Here is a 19,398-nt window from a genome sequence, read left to right on the forward strand (position 1 = left end):
ATAGTTACAGCTCATTGTAATAATAGTAGCAGTGGTGGAAGTTGGTTATAGAACTTCTATGCAACCTATTCTGTGTCTGGTTCCCCTACCTTGAATTCATTTAGCAAGGGCCTGGCTAAGGGATAAGTCAGAATTATGTAACTCTCAATGAGTTCACTCAGACTGCACTATGCTGCTGTATTTATCAATAAATACCTTTGTAGATACTTCAGAAGTCATGTTTTGCAGCACAACAGCATAGAAAATTATCAGCCTTCATAAATAAGGATAATAAAGTATCAGTGTGCCTTGTTGGTTTTCAGAGAGTCATATTCTGTGGCAAACTTAGAAATTTGGAAAAGATTGATGTTCAACCAATCATTCTTAACTGAGCATTTCCCATTTGAGAAATAGGAAAACGAAGAAACTGTACAACCTGTATGCCACTATACATCATGACTCTTGGAGTTCATGTGTGTATGAGACAGAGATATGTCAGTGAACTGATGGGAATACAATTCAATGGTAAGAATACATAAACTAATCATTAACACATTCATGTGTGGGGAATGCACTCATTCATGTCCCCCTCCTCCCCCCCCCCCCCTCCTCCTCCATCAACTTTATCTTTCTTGAATAAAATTTGCTTGAAAGGAGGATTTATCTGCCAAGTTTGCTCACTCTTAGTCCTCTCTCCGTCCTCCGCAGCCTCCTACCCCTGCCACCATCCAGTCGCTGCACTTCCTGCCAGGCAGTATTGAGTTCTCTCTCCTCCATCCCCCCCCCCCCCCCCCCACCTCCCTTACCCTGCTATTGCTATCCCTCCCTCCTGCTTTCTTGCCATGGACTGCTGTTCCCATTCAACATGACACAGTTACATTACAGCCTGAGCTGCCGAAGATAGCAATCATGTATGAGCTGTGCTTACTGTGTGTGTGTGTGTGTGTGTGTGTGTGTGTGTGTGTGTGTGTGTGTGTTTTGTGTTTTTCCATTTCTGAAGGGAGCTTTGGCTGAAAGCTCAATGTGTGACAGGTGTTTTCGGTGTGCTTATCTGCAGCTCAGTATGTCATCTTTAAAGTAAGTAGCAATCCATCCTTTTCATAATGTGTCTGTGCGTCCATCTGTCTGTCTACCTATCCAATGGTCTGTTTGTTTATGTGTCTTCCTATCTGAGTTTGTTAGATTCTTTATCATAAAAAGAACTTGTTATTTGCATCCTTTGGCATTCTTGTACAACGGCTCATCACTGCGGGTAAGTCAGTTCTAAGTTTGGAGAAAGGTAAGGGCATAACTTCTAGTATAAGATCGTGCTTAGTAAACCACTTTGATGTTCAAAACAAACTTCAGGTTGAAGACAACTCTGCCTTTAAGTGCATGTATATTGTGTTTATGAGTTACAGTTTATGGATTCAGGTTTTGTGTAAGTATTTCTTCAATTTTCAAATAGTTAAAATTTTTATTAAAAGCTACTGTCCATAATGTAACATTTCTCTAGATATTTAATTAATGTTCCTAAGCAATGTAAGTATTCTGTTCACCATAGCATCTAACCATGTCTAGAAATAGGTTAACAATTATACTCAGAAAACCCTGGAAGGAGGCGATAAAAATTTTTACTTTTAATGAGGATAGTGACTATAGGTTTACAATGAATACTGAGTATGTTTCTTATTAATATGTGTGATGTGCAGGTAAAGGAAAGTGATTCTATTATGTTGTTGACATTAAAAGTAAATTTTACATTCCAGTATAGTTCATACGACTTTGGAGCAAGTTATATGATATCCTTCATAGGCGCATGACATTAACGTTAAATGTCATCAAAAACTCGTGTACAACCCACAAATATGAATTTTCATTGAATATATTTTCCAGTTGAAAATGTCAGCACTGGTAATTACCTGTTACAAATGATTGTGAACAGTTCTCATTTATTATGGGCATGACTATTAACTGTTTCATATCAAACATTCCAAGTATTGTGAAGAATTGTGAACATGGTAATGTTATTAGACAAATTTTTTTCACTAGTGTCTGTTTCCATTGTTTTTATTAGCGAGGGACAAGAGCCTATGACAAGAGGGGCTTACCGACTGCATCGTTCCGATCTGTGTTACCAGCAGACACAATGTTGGACTGTGTGTGGTGCAGGGAGCAACGGAAATATTTTGTGCTGGATGTTCTTATGTGGAACAGGAAAGCATTACTTGATTGTGAGGTCAGTTTCCAAAAGTGTATACAGACAATTGCTTTACTGTTTACATGTAGTCTCTGATAATATCAGTAACTTCATATTAAATTTTAATCCAACTGGAAATTCAAACTGATAAATGTGTCATTACCCTGTGAAAGCTTTTGATGATGTGACTTACCAAACAAAAGCGCTGGCAGGTCAATAGACACACAAACATACACACAAAATTCAAGCTTTTGCAACCGACGGCTGCTTCATCAGGAAAGAGGGAAGGAGAGGGAAATACGAAAGGATGTGGGTTTGAAGGGAGAGGGTAAGGAGTCATTCCAATCCCGGAAGTGGAAAGACTTACCTTAGGGGGAAAAAAGGACAGGTATACACTCGCCTACACACACATATCCATTCACACATATACAGATACAGACATTTGTAAAGGCAAAGAGTTTGGTCAGAGATGTAAGTCGAAGCGGAAGTACAGAGGCAAAGATGTTGTGGAATGACAGGTGAGGTATGAGTGGCGGCAACTTGAAATTAGCGGAGGTTGAGGCCTGGCGGATAACGGGAAGAGAGGATATACTGAAGGGCAAGTTCTCATCTCCGGAGTTCTGACAGGTTGGTGTTAGTGGGAAGTATCCAGATAACCCAGACGGTGTAACACTGTGCCAAGATGTGCTGGCCGTGCACCAAGGCATATTTAGCCACAGGATGGTCCTTATTACCAACAAACACTGTCTGCCTGTGTCCATTCATGCGAATGGACAGTTTGTTGCTGGTCATTTCTACATAGAAAGCGTCACAGTGTAGGCCAGTCAGTTGGTAAATCACGTGGGTACTTCCACACGTGGCTCTGCCTTTGATCGTGTACACCTTCTGGGTTACAGGACTGGAGTAGGTGGTGTTGGGACGGTGCATGAGACAGGTTTTACACCAGGGGCGGTTACAAGGGTAGGAGCCAGAGGGTAGGGAAGGTGGTTTGGGGATTTCATAGGGATGAACCAAGAGGTTACGAAGGTTAGGTGGACAGCGGAAAGACACCCTTGGTGGAGTGGGAAGGATTTCATGAAGGATGGATCTCATTTCAGGGCAGGATTTGAGGAAGTCGTATCCCTGCTGGAGAGCCACATTCAAAGTCTGATCCAGTCTGGGAAAGTATCCTGTCACAAGTGGGGCACTTTTGTGGTTCTTCTGTGGGAGGTTCTGGGTTTGAGGGGATGAGGAAGTGGCTCTGGTAATTTGCTTCTGAACCAGGTCAGGAGGGTAGTTGCAGGATGCGAAAGCTGTTTTCAGGTTGTTGGTGTAATCGTTCAGGGATTCCTGAGTGGAGCAGATTCGTTTACCACGAAGACCTAGGCTGTAGGGAAGGGACCGTTTGATGTGGAATGGGTGGCAGCTGTCATAATGGAGGTACTGTAGCTTGTTGGTGGGTTTGACGTGGATGGATGTGTGAAGCTGGCCAATGCACAGATGTAGGTCAACATAAAGGAAAGTGGTGTGGGATTTGGAGTAGGACCAGGTGAATCTGATGGAACCAAAGGAGTTGAGGTTGGAGAGGAAATTCTGGAGTTCTTCTTCACTGTGAGTCCAGATCATGAAGATGTCATCAATAAATCTGTACCAAACTTTGGGTTGGCAGGCCTGGGTAACTAAGGCGGCTTCCTCTAAGCAACCCATAAATAGGTTGGCATTTGAGGGGGGGGGGGATCCTGGTACCCATGGCTGTACCCTTTAATTGTTGGTATGTCTGGCCTTCGAAAGTGAAGAAGTTGTGAGTCAGGATGAAGCTGGCTAAGGTAATGAGGAAAGAGGTTGTAGGTAGGGTGGCAGGTGATCGGCGTAAAAGGAAGTGCTGCACCGCAGCGAGGCCCTGGATGTACGGAATATTTGTGTATAAGGAAGTGGCATCAATGGTTACAAGGATGGTTTCCGGGGGTAACAGATTGGGTAAGGATTCCAGGCATTCGAGAAAGTGGTTGGTGTCCTTGATGAAGGATGGGAGACTGCATGTAATGGGTTGAAGGTGTTGATTTACATAGGCAGAGATACGTTCTGTGGGGACTTGGTGACCAGCTACAATGGGGCAGCCGGGATGATTGGGTTTGTGAATTTTAGGAAGTAGGTAGAAGGTAGGGGTGCTGGGTGTCGGTGGGGTCAGGAGGTTGATTAAGTCAGGTGAAAGGTTTTGTAAGGGGCCTAAGGTTCTGAGGATTCCTTGAAGCTCCACCTGGCCATCAGGAATGGGATTACCTTGGCAAACTTTGTATGTAGAGTTGTCTGAAAGCTTAATCCAAATAAATACAGATTCATTTACAGACACTTTCCTCTTATTACGACTATACAACACAAGTGCAGAGGGCGACATATATGCGGATTTACCAAAATCTTTATTAGCAAGTTCAGCAATATGATAAGTACGATAGGCAATTATATCTCTGTCCACAAAACTTTCTAGTCCTGGTACAGATGGAGTACCAGACCCACCTCGTACAATAGCTACTGTAAGCCAACCATTACCATGACTGAAAGTGTCGTTAATATCAACGCTAAAATTAACTCTACATCCAACAAATACACAAAGTCCATCCACAAGAGCAGTAGCGGCAACAGATTTAATTGGTATACGGTTCTTCTTATCACCAGATGTTGTAGCGAACTCGATGTTCTCGATCGTTTTATACACTGTAGACCGCTTACATGTTACACTTCTATAAGTTTCTCAGTAATCTTTAATGTAACTGACTCGAACAGTGAGTTAGAGTTATCACAACTGTTCAGAATCAATCTGTACTTGCTACCTGCACAGCTGGTGGCACTGCAAGCCACAAGTGGCCACCATAAGACAACTGCCAGAAAGAAGCCACACTCTCAAGCCAATCAGTGTCATCTGTTGGTATCATGTGGTCGACCTGCCTGATGTAAGGAGCCACTCTGCTAGGAACAGCAGTTCTTGTTGTGCTCCATATGATCCGCATATTATATCAGCCACTAAGTGATGGCAACTACTGCTTTGGACTGGATTTCTTTTGGACAGTGAGATGAAGTACCTCTTCTTCACTATTCGTCTACCCATGGAATGTGAAATAATGAGTGTTAGTATGACCCTCAACAGTGGTAATTAATATTTTTGGACCTGCTGTGCTTAGATCACTAGGAAATCGTGGACCCAGAATTGCTGCAGCAGTGGCAGATACAGCAATAGGAACAGCATCAGTTGGATAGGCAGCTAGTGGGGCAACACATTCAATGCATGGTTCTACAGTAAATACCCATACATTGTCGGTTCCATTTCCTGATATTTGCACTTAGTTGTCAGAGCACTGCATAGCCAGTCTCGGGTGGCATGTGGTAGGGTGGTATTCTATTGTTGGTGGAAGTTGTAGTCAGAATCGTATCAGGATTAGATTGTATGTGTAGTCTCTGATTAAAAGTTCTCTTCATCATTTGCAGGGGTTAGCAAAATGTGTGCACTAGCTATATGCCATGCAGATCCTTCCCTGGTGAAAATTCTTAAAATCGGTATGGCTTTTGAACTTGCAAAGGACATGGATTGAAGAGAGGATTCCTGTTTACCACTTTGGTTGTGACCACCAGGCCGGCAGTACACACACAGTGAGCACACACTAGGAAACCTGGGGCACAGCCTGTCATTCTGATTAAACAAATTGTTCGCTGCAGACTGTGTCCAAGAACAGAGTTTGGCCAGTCAGTGGCAGAACCTGTTGCTCAGCAAAACCTGCTAGAGTTCAGTGAGTGGTTCACAACTCATGCTATTTGTCCATTCTCCCCCTTTCCCCCACGAACACCCCCACCACAAACACCCCTGCCGGTACGACCCCGACCCAGCCCCTCTGGCACAACCCCGCTCCCAGCTTTAGGAGTTTCAATTTTCTTTCCACAGAAAGAAAGAAATGATTGGTTGGGGAAAGTCAGGAAGGAAGGGAAGGTCATCCAGACCCTAGGTTATGAGGACAAGAGGTGATTCCTATGCTTAGAAGTCTATTAATGATGCAGTAAGATGTTCAGCACCATACCCACTGAGCTCTAAGGTTTGGGAATTTATTCCACTTTATGTGTATATATCCTCTCCTCTTTTTTCCTTATATTGTGTTCAGAGTTATGTGACACTAACTTGTATGCCTCTAGGTGATATCTTCTCAATTTCTGTGACTTACTGTCGATGTTTTGTTATGTGTAACACATGCATACATGCATATAAATCCATCTTTTATTGTTTTACAAGCTTCTAATGTTTTGATGAAACTGTCTTAACACATTTTGATTGATACCATCTGTATTTTCCAAGCTGTCATTTTATATTTCTCTGCTAGTATTTGCAACTATGCCTTAATCTGTCTTTGGTAGAAAATTATCTTTTAAGAAGGTGAAGTGAATATTATGAAATTTTTTTATCCACATTTTTTTCAGAGAACTGAGATCTAGGAAGTACAGCGATGTAATACACATGAAATTTTGAAAGCTATTACAAATTACGAAAATGACAGTTGAAGCTTGTGTTTACAGTATGACTTTTACAAATTACGATAATGACACATGAACTGTTGGAGGAAAGAAAAGGAATCTGCTCACAGAGCTAGAAATTTACATCCACAGCTCTAACTCGCCACACCTTATTCTCAACAAACAAGTGGCACTTGCAAACAAATCTTACCACCACATATTTCATGAAGTATTCAAAAACAAAAACTCATTATCCTCGAATATAATAACAAAGTAATATGCTATGGAAATCCGATGTAGCAGTCATATAACAGTTAAAGTGTCATTATCGTAATTGTAAAAGTCATATTGTAAACACAAGCTTTAACACTTACCGTGCAGCTGCCATAATATTACGTCGCGGGCGGAAACGAAGAAAATGCGGCCGCCGTAATATTACGTCCCGCCGCATTCCATATTGTTTTAGTGTCTCAAACGCATTGTTAGGGTTCCCGCTACAACCTGTACATCCTGTAATGCTTGTAATTCATCATATTAGCGCTAGATCGCAGCACCTAGTGAGGTAATGCGATATATCCGTATATATTTCTGAACTATTTCACGTGTGTTTCTCACGCGTATGCTACGTGTTCTGTGGTGTCCTGTCATTTGTTTACCGTTAATTTTGGTGCTAGTATTTTGGTTTTAGCGTGTTTATCTTCTTTTTACTCACAATGGCGAGTGATGAGGATGCAAAACTTCGAAAAATGATTGAAGAATTACTTGCTGAACCTACTGATGATGATTTTTTGGATTTCGATAGTGACAGTGATTACGAAGTGCCGGAAAATAACGGTAGTCTAGGTAAGTCTAACATCTTACTAAATTGATGCAGAACATGACAGTTCATGTTGCGATTTGTTCTGTTACGTTCTGTATTATTTCAGACACAGATTTGTCGTCAGATGAAGGTGAGCCACCGCCTGTGTTCCCTCCCCACTCATCATCGAAAGAGGCAAAGATTGAGTAACATTTCACAGGATGACTGGACTATAGTGGATCAAACACCAAAGATTTTGTTATTTACAGGGTCTCATGGTGTGCGAAATAATGTAGGACCCGATCAGTCTAGTGAATATTTAGATTTTTTCCTCATCTTATAAATGACAGGGTTATTTCAATTATGAAGGTAAAAACAAACCTATATGCTAGACAGAAGCTGGCCACACTGAGAGCACAAAACAAATTAGGGACCAATTCTAGATTCAAGCAGTGGAGGAGGCTAACAATTGCTGAAGCAAAGACGTTTCTGGCTATTATCCTCCACATGTCAATCAGTGAAAGGCCAAGTATGGCCAGTCACTGGTGTAGTGATCCAGTGGTTAGCTGCAATTTTTGCCCCAATATTATGCCAAGGGACAGATTTCTGAATATTTTGTCTATGTTCTACATAAATCACAATTCAAAGCAAAAAAAGAAAGGTGAAGTAGATTTTGATGCCCTTCATAAGGTCAGGCCTCTTCTGGATGATTTGGTAAGGAATTTCAAAGAGTTATCAGCCAGGTGAAGCACTAACCATTGATGAAGGTGTGTGTCGTTTCAGAGGGTGTGTAGGTTTCAACGTTTATATGGCTAATAAGCCGAACAAATATGGCATGAAGCTATGCATTCTTGCAGAATCCAAAACTGGGTACATATACAACTTTGAAGTTTACCACAGAAGGGACGATAAACTGGACAACAGTGCTTCTGCAGTGGTAAAGCGATTGCTCGGCTCACTCCAAGGTAAGGGCCACACTGTATATGTTGACAGATTTTACACCAGTGTTCAGCTAGCCGAAGAACTGGCTACAGCCAACGCTGTTATTGTAGGGCCTGTGATGCCAAAAAAAAAAAATGTTCACATGGCTCTGAGCACTATGGGATTTAACATCTTAGGTCATCAGTCCCTTTAGAACTTAGAACTACTTAAACCTAACTAACCTAAGGACAACACACACATCCATGCCCGAGGCAGGATTCGAACCTGCTACCCAAGCAGTCGTGCGGTTCCGGACTGCAGCGCCTAGAACCGCACGGCCAGAACGGCCGGCCACTGTAAACAGGAAAGAATTGCCCAAGGCTGTCAAAGAGGGTAAACTGAAAAAGGGTGAATAAATATTTCGCCGCAAGAATGATGTGCTAGCATTGCAATGGAAAGACAAGAGGGATGTGTGGATGATAAGTACCAGGCACACATCCTCAATGTTGCCTGTTGCTACAAGAGAAGGCAATGAGAAGTTGAAACCAGTGGCAGTGCTGGATTACAACAAACATAAAGCGGGTGTAGACCTTTTTGATCAGCATCTTTCATATGGAGCACTTGATCACAAAACAGTGAAGTGGTGGAAAAAGCTTGCCTTCCACTGTATAATTATGGCTGTTTCCAATGGTTTTATTTTTCACAGTTGCATCAATGAGAAAAAACTGAGCACTCCTAAGTTTATACAGGAGGTCTGCACTGTGTTAGTGTTACAGAGAGGAGAGAGAATTGAGGATTCTCATGGATCTGCAATGATTACTCGATTGTAGCAGAAACATTTTCCGAACCGTGTGGAAATGGCAGAAGGAAGAACAAAGCACAAAGATGTTGTGTAGTGTGTAGTCGAAAACAAAAAAACATTACTGGGAAAACTGGGAGGAAAGATACTTCTTATGAGTGCAGTGAGTGTAATGTACGTTTGTGTGTCACCCCGTACTTCAAGCTTTATCACACTGTGGTTCACTATGCAAAATAGCTTATGTGTATGCAGCTATGCTTTATGTGCAAATGGTATAACAAATGTCTTTTCAGTGTCAAATGATCACTTTCCAAAATTGAATAAAGTAGTAAAATTGAATAAAGTAGTAAAAATAAATTTTTGACAAAAATTTATTTTCGCAAAATCGAGGAGAAATCTGCATGACTTCTTGGAAACAGTATATGTCCCATACACATGACTGTTAACCCATGTAAAGTTGAAACCTTAAAGTTTTAAACCATACCTGTAGTTTTTATGTATCTCTAACTAAACGTCCTTTATATATTAAAAATAAAGATTCCAAGACTTACCAAGCGGGAAAGCGCCGGCAGACAGGCACATGAACAAAACACACAAACACACACACAGAATTACAAGCTTTCGCAACTGGCAGTTGCTTCATCAGGAAGGAAGGAAGGAGAGGGAAAAATGAAAGGGTGTGGGTTTTAAGGGAGAGGGTAAGGAGTCATTCCAATCCCGGGAGCGGAAAGACTTCCCTTAGGGGAAAAAAAAAGGACAGGTGTACACTCGCGCACACACACACACACACACATATCCATCCGCACATACACAGACACAAGCAGACATATTTAAAGGCAAAGACGCCTTTGCCTTTAAATATGTCTGCTTGTGTCTGTGTATGTGCGGATGGATATGTGTGTGTGTGTGTGTGTGTGTGTGTGCGAGTGTACACCTGTCCTTTTTTTTTCCCCTAAGGGAAGTCTTTCCGCTCCCGGGATTGGAATGACTCCTTACCCTCTCCCTTAAAACCCACACCCTTTCATTTTTCCCTCTCCTTCCTTCCTTCCTGACGAAGCAACTGCCAGTTGCGAAAGCTTGTAATTCTGTGTGTGTGTTTGTGTGTTTTGTTCATGTGCCTGTCTGCCGGCGCTTTCCCGCTTGGTAAGTCTTGGAATCTTTATTTTTAATATATTTTTCCCACGTGGAAGTTTGTTTCTGTTTTATTTATAAACGTCCTTTATAGCTATTTAATGTCTGTTGAAAATAGAAAAAAATCAGCCAGCACACAGGGAGTGGCATGCAGTTAAGGGCTTAGCATGGTAAGTGTTAACTATCATTTTCGTAATTTGTAATAGCTTTCAAAATTTCATGTTTATAACATCATTGTACTTCATAGATCTAAGTTCTCCAACAAAAATGTGGACCAAAAAATTTCATAATGTGGATCAAAAACATTTTGCAGTTTATAATAGCTTTTTAAGTTTCTATATATGGAACAGCCTTGCACTTCCTATGGCGAAGTTCTTTGGCCATAACCTACATGTTTCTGTATGAGCAACATCTTTACACCCCCTACATCTAAGTCCTTTAGCCATAGCCTATGTGTTTGTATGTAAACACAGTGTATTTCACGAGTGCATGTCGTAATTGTGAAATATGCAGCTAAACTTTATAAAAGTGAAATATGGATGTGAAAATAACAAGTGTTCAACTAAGTAGAAAAACTGTCACCACCACAGCATAATTGTAATAACAGGGTGTATACGAACCGGGAAATCCGGGAAAAACCCAGGAATTTTTTCATCTGGGAGAAAACCGGGAAAACCCAAGAACTTTTCATTGCTTTAGCTTTCAGTTAAATTTTTGTAATTTTGACTGGTATGAATCGATTCTCTGGCGAAGAATATTACTGTCTCCTTTTACTGGAGAATGATACTGCAGAATAAAATTCAAACAAGAGGGAAAAAAATAAAACTTTAGTGGCAAAGGAAACCCGCAGTTTACGACAACAAAACACCTAGCACACACAAGTGTCTGCAAATAAAATATGTCAAAGGCCGTAGAGAGAAGACTGTGTAATTCTTCATAACAATAAACTGCTTGCTATGAGCATTACGTCACAACTGTTCACTTTAGGTTCGTTTGACCACTTGCCACCGGGCTGATGCTCATGCGCAGTTGACTCGCATATGAGCAGTGCCTACTCCTGCTTTCTGCTACATGAAGTGTGGCTGTTAGCTGTATCGGCAATAGCAGCAAGCAGCCAGATGCAAACGGGAAAACCTTTTCTCACTTGCGCCCTAGCTGCCAAATTCGCGCATGCGCAGAGTTGTAGTGGGAGCTGCATTAGTCTCCACATGACCCGTGTTTGCGTGAAGTGATTTTGTTGCTCCTCTTCGTTTCCAGCTCCAATGCCAAATGAAAACAAAACAGATTTCTGTTTCCGGGAGCTATCAAGTGAATCAAAATACATTTACATAATTACGTAGGGCATAAATATTTTATTAGTTTCAGTTTACTGATTTTATTTTATTTCCAAGTTATTAGCAGGCAAGCATTAATCGTCTTGCAGAACAATGAAGTTATTTTTGCAAGTTTGCTAAAGAAATTTGGTTTTATTAATCTTTCTGCTGAGGCAGTCATTTTATTTGAAACGAAGTGTTTCATTCCACAGTATTGGCTAGTTCCAACTGTTTGCTGAATTTCAAGTGCACGTTATCATCTTCTGCCATGTATGGCATTATGTTCTAATAAAGAACCAAAAATTAGATCATAGAGTACCGGTACTCCAAGAAAATTTACATCCCAAAAACCACACTGAAAAGCTTAATATCAGATGGGACCTATTTAATTGTGAATCTGGAAAAAAACAATGTGCACTTCAAGGCGAATTATACATTTTAGTATGGTTTACGAAATTCTGATGCTTTTGGGAGTATCCTCTGATGAACTGTTTCTTTTATGGTGCAATGTAAGCTCTCTTAGTGCTTCATACACGCGAACATGCTGGCTTCCTACACCAGTGCAGCTACGTATGCACAATAATGCCTCTTTTTCTGGCACTGTCTGGCAACTGGTAAATCGAACTTATTTCTAACAGTCTCCGAATGGTATTGTGAAAGGTGGTTCGAAAAGCATTACTTTGAAAGTAAATTTCTTTTTACACAAGATGAATTATGTTATGTGTGAGAAAGTGAGATGAATTTCTAAATCACAGAGTGTTTAAAGCTGAACACTTTGAGGACCATCCACTTACAAGAATTTTGTGCCCAGACATTTATGTCATAATTTTAAATTTACTGGCATATTTGTGTGATGTATGTTAAAGATCGATATTACATACGAAAGCTTAGCTTCTGTTGTAGCTTGTTAATCTTATAAACCATTATTATATGTGAAAGCTTAGCTTTTCTTGTAGCTGTACTGTGTGTATTAATGTAAACTGTTAACTTTTCCTCTTTGTGTGTTCGCACTACGTAACCTATGATCTTGCTATTGACTGACAATAACATGTGTCCTATACTCTGAATATCTGCTGTCGTCAGCTGGCAAGATCACATGGCATGAGATATGATTGGCTTACAAAAGGACATTGTAAGCTCAGTTTCAACACTCTGGAAACTAACACGCTGTGTTTGGCACAATTCGAATTTCTACTTTTGTAATACGAAAGTGTGCAGCATATATGTTGTTGCAAATCAAAAGGTCTTTCCAAAACTTCTCTCCTTTTTTTTTTTCGTTAAAAGTCTTTCCAGAACTTCTCTCCCTATCCCCCATCTTTACCTTTTTTTCCAGGAAGATCTATGCGAGTGTATAAAACATTAACCATTCAAAGAATTGATAAGTTTTACAGTTCTGAGGGAAAATCTGTGGAAAACCTACTGTCACTTAATATGGAAAAAGTGTATTTTCGCCTGGGGAAATAGCATATTTTTTAAACTGGGTATCCGGGAATAATCCGGGATTTTTTTTTTTTTTTCTTCCATATACACCCTGAATAATGATTCTTCACCTTCATGTAAATACGGATGTATTTTTGACAAATGCTGCCTTGCCACTTTCAATCGTTCCACTTACATCTGTTTAGTCACCAGCAAATATTTTTTTGTATTTATTCAGTGATATGCAGCAATATAAACATGTAGGTGAATGTATAAACACCTGACGATGGGCACAAGCCCGAAACCGGTCATGTGACAAATACTCTTTTATTGTGACTATGAGCAGAAATTTTTCTACACCTCAAAGTCTTGATTTCTTTTCCCTGAACATTAATTCCTACTTCAGATTTTTCTTTGTTTTCTTTCACTGCTTGCTCAATGTATAGATTGAATAACATTGGTGATAGGTTTCAACCCTATCTCACTCCCTTCTCAACCACTGCTTCCCTTTCATGCCCCTCAACTCCTTAACTGTCATCTGGTTTCTGCACAAGTTATAAAAAGCCCTTTGCTCTTTGTATTTTACACCTGCTATGTTCAGCATCTCAAAGACAGTATTCCAGTTGACATTGTCAAAAACTTTCTCAGAGTCTGCAGATGCTAGAAACGTTGGTTTGTCTCTCCTTAACCTCTCTTCTAAGGTAAATCTTAGGGACAGTATTGCCTCACATGTTCCTACATTTCTCCAGAATCCAAAGTGATCTTCCCCAACATCTCCTTTTACTAGTTCTTCCATTCTTCTGTTCAAAATAATATTTTGTAACCAAGACTTATTAAACTGATAGTCCAGTAATTTTCACACCTGTCAGCAATGGTTTCTTCATTTTATTTATTTATTGGAATTACTACATTCTTCTTGAAGTGTGAGGGTATTTAGCCTTTTAGCCTGTCTCGTACATCTTACACACCAGGTGGAAGAGTTTTGTCATGACTGGCTGTCCCAAGGCTATCCATAATTCTGATAGCATACTATTTACCACCCCCTGCGGGTTCGGGGGTTAGAATAGGCCTGCGGTATTCCTGCCTGTTGTAAGAGGTGACTAAAAGGAGTCTCAAACGTTTTGGCCTTATGTGATGGTCCCCTCTTGGGTTTGACCTCCAATTTTTCCAAATTTCTGTTGTTAGTGAATGCCATTTGGGGAAGGACGCCTTATGTGGTGTTTTTCTATTGGTCCATCGTGCACAACCATCTTGCATGCTACCTATTGTCGTGTGGCGGGATTTACACCCAACATCTTCTGGGTTGCCTCTTTCTCGTTTTGTGCGCAATCCCCTTCTTAGTGCCCACAACAACTGTGGACCCTTTCAACACCTAAAATCCAGCACGGTAGCCAGTCCGTTGTGGTGGGGTCGTCATGTACCCTCTTGGTGGTAGCCCCCTGACCACACAGGGATCGCACTACAGATGCCAGGGCTGTTTCCTCCCCATGCATGCCTAGGAGTATGTGCCCATCTTGTCTGGGGCACGGGGACTCTGGGCAGCGGGATATCGGCCAGGTACCCGTTGCTTTGGCTGGGTGGCGCCCTTGGGGAGATCCCTCGTTCGGAGTAGGTGGCGTCTGGGCGGATGTGGCGCAATGAAGCGCAATAAATCGCACCAAGCTTGTGGTCGCACGGCCACCAGCGTCTCTAAGCGGGGCAGAATTGAATTTGATGCTGCGCAATATGACCCTCAGTCGTTCCCCTCGTTGGATGCGCCGTGGGAGGGACGCGGATCTAGTGCCAAGCGGGAGCCTTACGTACCACAATACCTTGTCTGCAGCAGGACTGATGGTGACTCCTTTCTAACGACGAAGCCTCTGTTTTTTGTGGAACACCTGGAGGATAAGTTTGGGGAAGTGGCAGGGTTGTCTAAAATGAGGAACGGGTCCATCCTCCTCAAGGCGTCCTCCCCAGCCCAGTCACGGGTGTTGCTCGTGTGTGAGAAGCTGGGTGACGTCCCTGTTACCGTCACTCCCCACAGTAGCTTAAATATGGTCCAGGGGATTATTTACCATCGTGACCTATTGTTACAACTTGACGACGAGCTGATAGCCGACTTGGAACGCCGTGGTGTGCATTTTGTCCATTGTGTACATAGAAGACCCAAGACTAACAGGGTGGCCACCGGTGTCTTTATCTTGGCCTTCGAGGGTGCTGTATTGCCCGAGAAGGTCAAGGTAATGGTTTACCTTTATGACGTCAACCCATACGTCCCTACCCCGATGCGATGCTTTCAGTGCTGGAAGTTTGGGCATATGTCCTCCCGTTGCCCATCCACCGCCACATGTCGAGATTGCGGACGCCGCTCTCATGCTGGTTCTCCATAAGCGCCTCCGCCTGTATGTGTCAACTGTGGGGAGCACCACTCTCCATGCTCACCAGATTGCCCCGTTCTTCATAAGGAGCGAAAGATAATGGAATTTAAGACCCTGGACCTGCTTACTTATCAAGAGGCAAAACGGAAATTTGAAAGGTTGTATCAAGCTTCCCTTCGAACATCTTATGCTGCACCCACGTTATCGTCGCCCTCACGAGCGGCAGTTGTCGCCTCATCAGTGCCGTCTTCAGTGTGCCCTCGAGGCCGTTCGTCTCTGTCTGCCCCCCTAGTGTCTGAGGGCAAGCCTTCCTCTGTTGCCCCCTTAGCTGTTGGGGGCAAACCCTCTTCTGTCGCCCCCTTATCTGTTGGGGGCAAACCCTCATCTGTCGCTCCCCCGCTCCCCCCACGCTTACTTTGGGAGTGACATCTGCTCCAAAACCGGGGGGCTCGATCCCTCCCCCTCCTTCACCACCGGCGTTGCCTCTACCGGTTCCTCTCTCGCGGAAGGGGACCCTCGGGGCTCTACCTTCCTCAGTTTCTTCTCCTACCCAGCCGGATGTCAGCCAGTGGCTGAAGGTTTCGCCACTTGCTGGACGTAGGGCTTCTGCGTCATCGTCAGCCTCCGAAGTTCCTTCAGAGAAGCTCTCCCAGCCCTCTAACCCTAAGGACAGACGCGAGAAGAAGGAACGGAACGTGTCCAAGAAGGACATTCCGGCGGTTTCAGTACCACCTGCTGACAATAGTTCTGGCTCCGGGGATGAGGTGGAGATCCTCGCCTCTGTCGCGGATATCGCCCTCACGGAACCCTCAGGGGCCTTTCGTATGGACGCAGCTGACTCTCACCCAGTGGCGGCCGTTGGCTGTGAGGCGCCGTATGCCTCTTAGTCGCCTTCACGCCCTCCCAGTCCCTTCCTGCTTCTGTTCTCCAGTGGAATTGCGGTGGTTTTTTCCACCACCTGCCTGAGCTCCGGATGCTTCTGAGTGTTTACCCTGTTCTCTGCATTGCTCTTCAGGAAACTTTGTTTCCAGCAATGCGGACCCCGCCCTTCGCGTTTATCGGGGATACTATAAGAACCGCACTGCCTGTCAACGAGTGTCAGGTGGAGTTTGCCTCTTTGTTCACCACTCTGTAGCTCACCCGTACTCCTTCCGACACCTTTAGAGGCAGTCGCTGTCAGCATTGAGCTCTCGCCGGCTGTTACTGTTTGCTCTGTTTACGTTCATCCGGATGGGGAGCTCCCCCGACATGTCTTGGCTGTGCAGCTGGCTCAACTCCCGCCACCATTGCTGCTTCTGGGCGATTTCAATGCCCACAACCCTCTATGGGGTGGGACTGTCTCCGATGACCGCGGTCGTGCCGTGGAGCATGTGTTGGCTCAGCTCGACCTTAGCCTCTTGAACACCGGTGCTCCCACGCATTTCAGTGTGGCCCATGGCTCGTTCTCGGCCATCGATCTCTCTCTTTGCAGCCCCGGACTTGTCTCATCCCTCCACTGGAGAGTGCATCCTGACCTGTGTGGTAGTGACCATTTTCCCATCTATTTGTCACTGCTCCAGTGTCATTCTTCTGGGCGCCTGCCCCGCTGGTCTCTCAACAGGGCTGACTGGCCGGCTTTTACTTCTGCTGCCACCATTCTCTCTCCCCCACAGGGTGACATTGACGAGGTGGTTCGTGTCTTGACCATGTCAATCATTTCTGCAGCCGAGGCTGCCAACCCCCACTCTTCTGGACTCCCTCGGAGGAAGGCTGTCCCCTGGTGGTCGCCGGAGATTGCTGAGGCTATTCGCAACCGTAGGCGGGCTCTCCAGCGTCATAGGTGGCACCCGTCTCTGGAGATCCTCATCACCTTTAAGAGGCTCCAAGCCTTGACCTGTTGTCTTATTGCACGGCATAAGCAGGAGTGCTGGGAGAGGTATGTCTCATCCTTGGGCTTCCGTGTCTCCCCCTCGCTCGTGTGGTCCCGGATCCGGTGGATTTATGGATACCAGACCCCTATGGGTGTCCCTGGAATGCGCTGTCTGCATGGACGCTGCCGCCATTGCTGCCCACCTTGCTGCACTCTTTGCTACGAGTTCTGCGACTACAACTTACCCCCCTTTCGCTCTCTAAAGGAGCGCGCCGAGCGGACGCCGTTATCATTCCGCACGCGTCGTTCTGAAAAATACAATGCTCCTTTCATCGAGAGGGAATTCCTCGCTGCCCTCGCCGATTGCCTTGATACAGCACCAGGACCAGACTGCATCCATGCGCAGATGCTGAAGCATCTCTCCAGGGACTGCCAGAGACACATCCTCACCATCTTTAACCGCATTTGGAGTGAGGGTGTGTTCCCGACACAATGGCGAGAGGGTGTTATTGTCCCCATCTTGAAGCCCGGTGCGGACCCTCTGGCGGTGGACAGCTATCGTCCCATTACCCTCACCAACGTTTTGTGCAAATTGCTTGAACGTATGGTGGGGCGACGTTTGTGTTGGGTCCTTGAGTCGCGCGGTCTCCTCGCTCCATCCCAGGATGGCTATCGTCGGGGCCGGTCTGCTGCAGACAATTTGGTGCGGCTGGAATCTGCTATCCGTACGGCCTTTGCCCACCGTCAGCATCTTGTTGCTGTATTTTTTGATCTGCAGAAGGCATATGACACCACATGGAGGCATCACATCCTTGCTACGTTGCATAAGTGGAGTCTTCGTGGTCAGCTCCCAGCTTTTCTTCAAACCTTTTTATTGTGCTGCCGCCTCTAGTTCATCTTATATACAGGAAAATGGGATCCCGCAGGACTCGGTGTTGAGCGTCTACTTATTTCAAGTGGCCATTAATGGTCTGGCTGCAGCCGTGGGGTTGTCGGTGTCTCCTTCGTATGCCGACGACTTCTGCATCTCATTTAGCTCAACGACTACAGGAGTCGCCGAACGCAGGCTGCAAGTAGCCATTCGCAAGGCAGCATCATGGGCTCTGACTCATGGTTTTCAGTTCTCTGCAGCCAAGACTCGAGTTATGTACTTCTGCAGGCGTCGGTCGGTCCACCCTCATCCTGAACTTTACCTCGACGGCCACCTACTTGAAATGGTGGACACTAGCCGCTTCTTAGGACTCGTCTTTGATGCCCGGCTCACATAGGTTCCTCATATTACTCAGCTGAAGCAAAAGTGCTGGCGGCACCTCAACGTCCTCCGCTACCTGAGCCACGCGTCTTGGGGTGCAGATCGCTGCACGCTGTTGAGATTGTACAGACCTCTTGTGCGGTCCAGGCTTGATTATGGGAGCCTCATTGTTGACGTTGTTGGACCCCATACACCACTGTGGGGTTCGGCTTGCAACTGGCGCTTTCCGTACGAGCCCCGTGGATAGTCTACTGGTAGAGGCCGGGGTTCCCCCGCTGCGGATTCGCCGCCATCGACTGCTCGCCAACTATGCTGGCCACGTGCATGGCTCGCTGGGCCATCCCAATCGTCGCCTGCTTTTCCCTGACATGGTCCTCCCTCTGCCCGAACAGCGACCTAGGTCTGGGATTTCCATTGCTGTCCACGTCCAGTCCCTGCTGTCAGAACTGGGGTCATTCCCTCTTCTGCCTCCCTTCCGGGTCTGTGCACCCACGCCTCCCTGGTGTATGCCCCAGCCGTCCGTCCATCTGGAGTTGGCACGGGGACCCAAGGACTCGGTTCCACCTGTGGCCCTCCATCGCCGTTTTCTTGCACTCCTCTCCTCATTTTCAGGCTGAGAGACTGTCTACACTGATGGTTCCCTGGTTGATGGTCGTACTGCCTACGCTTTTGCTCACACTGCCCATGTTGAACAGCGCTCCTTGCCGGCTGGCTGCAGTATTTTTACTGCAGAGGTGGTGGCCACATTGCGCGCTCTTGAGCATATGCGTTCCTGCTCAGGTACGTCCATCGTCATCTGCAGTGACTCCCTGAGCAGCCTCCAGGCTATCGACCGTTGCTATACCTCTTCTCCTCTGGTATCCTTTATTCAGGAGTCTGTTTTTGCCATTACCCCCTCTGGTCGTTCGGTGTTCTTTGTTTGGACGCCAG

General features: G+C 44.7%; 1 protein-coding gene across 2 annotated transcripts in view; it reads left to right on the forward strand.

The window, feature by feature from the left end:
* Positions 1 to 19,398, forward strand: part of LOC126272751 (snurportin-1-like) — an 82,749-nt gene that overhangs the window by 33,205 nt on the left and 30,146 nt on the right. Inside the window, exon 4 of one of the 2 annotated variants that reach the window (XM_049975850.1) lies at positions 2,036 to 2,197. The exons of the other annotated variant lie outside the window; for it this stretch is intronic. Coding sequence (XP_049831807.1) covers positions 2,036 to 2,197 — 162 coding nt within the window. The remainder of the gene's footprint in view (positions 1 to 2,035; positions 2,198 to 19,398) is intronic. 2 annotated transcript variants of the gene reach the window in all.

The sequence above is a fragment of the Schistocerca gregaria genome, chromosome 5 (assembly GCF_023897955.1).
Source record: "Schistocerca gregaria isolate iqSchGreg1 chromosome 5, iqSchGreg1.2, whole genome shotgun sequence".
Taxonomy (NCBI): domain Eukaryota; kingdom Metazoa; phylum Arthropoda; class Insecta; order Orthoptera; family Acrididae; genus Schistocerca; species Schistocerca gregaria.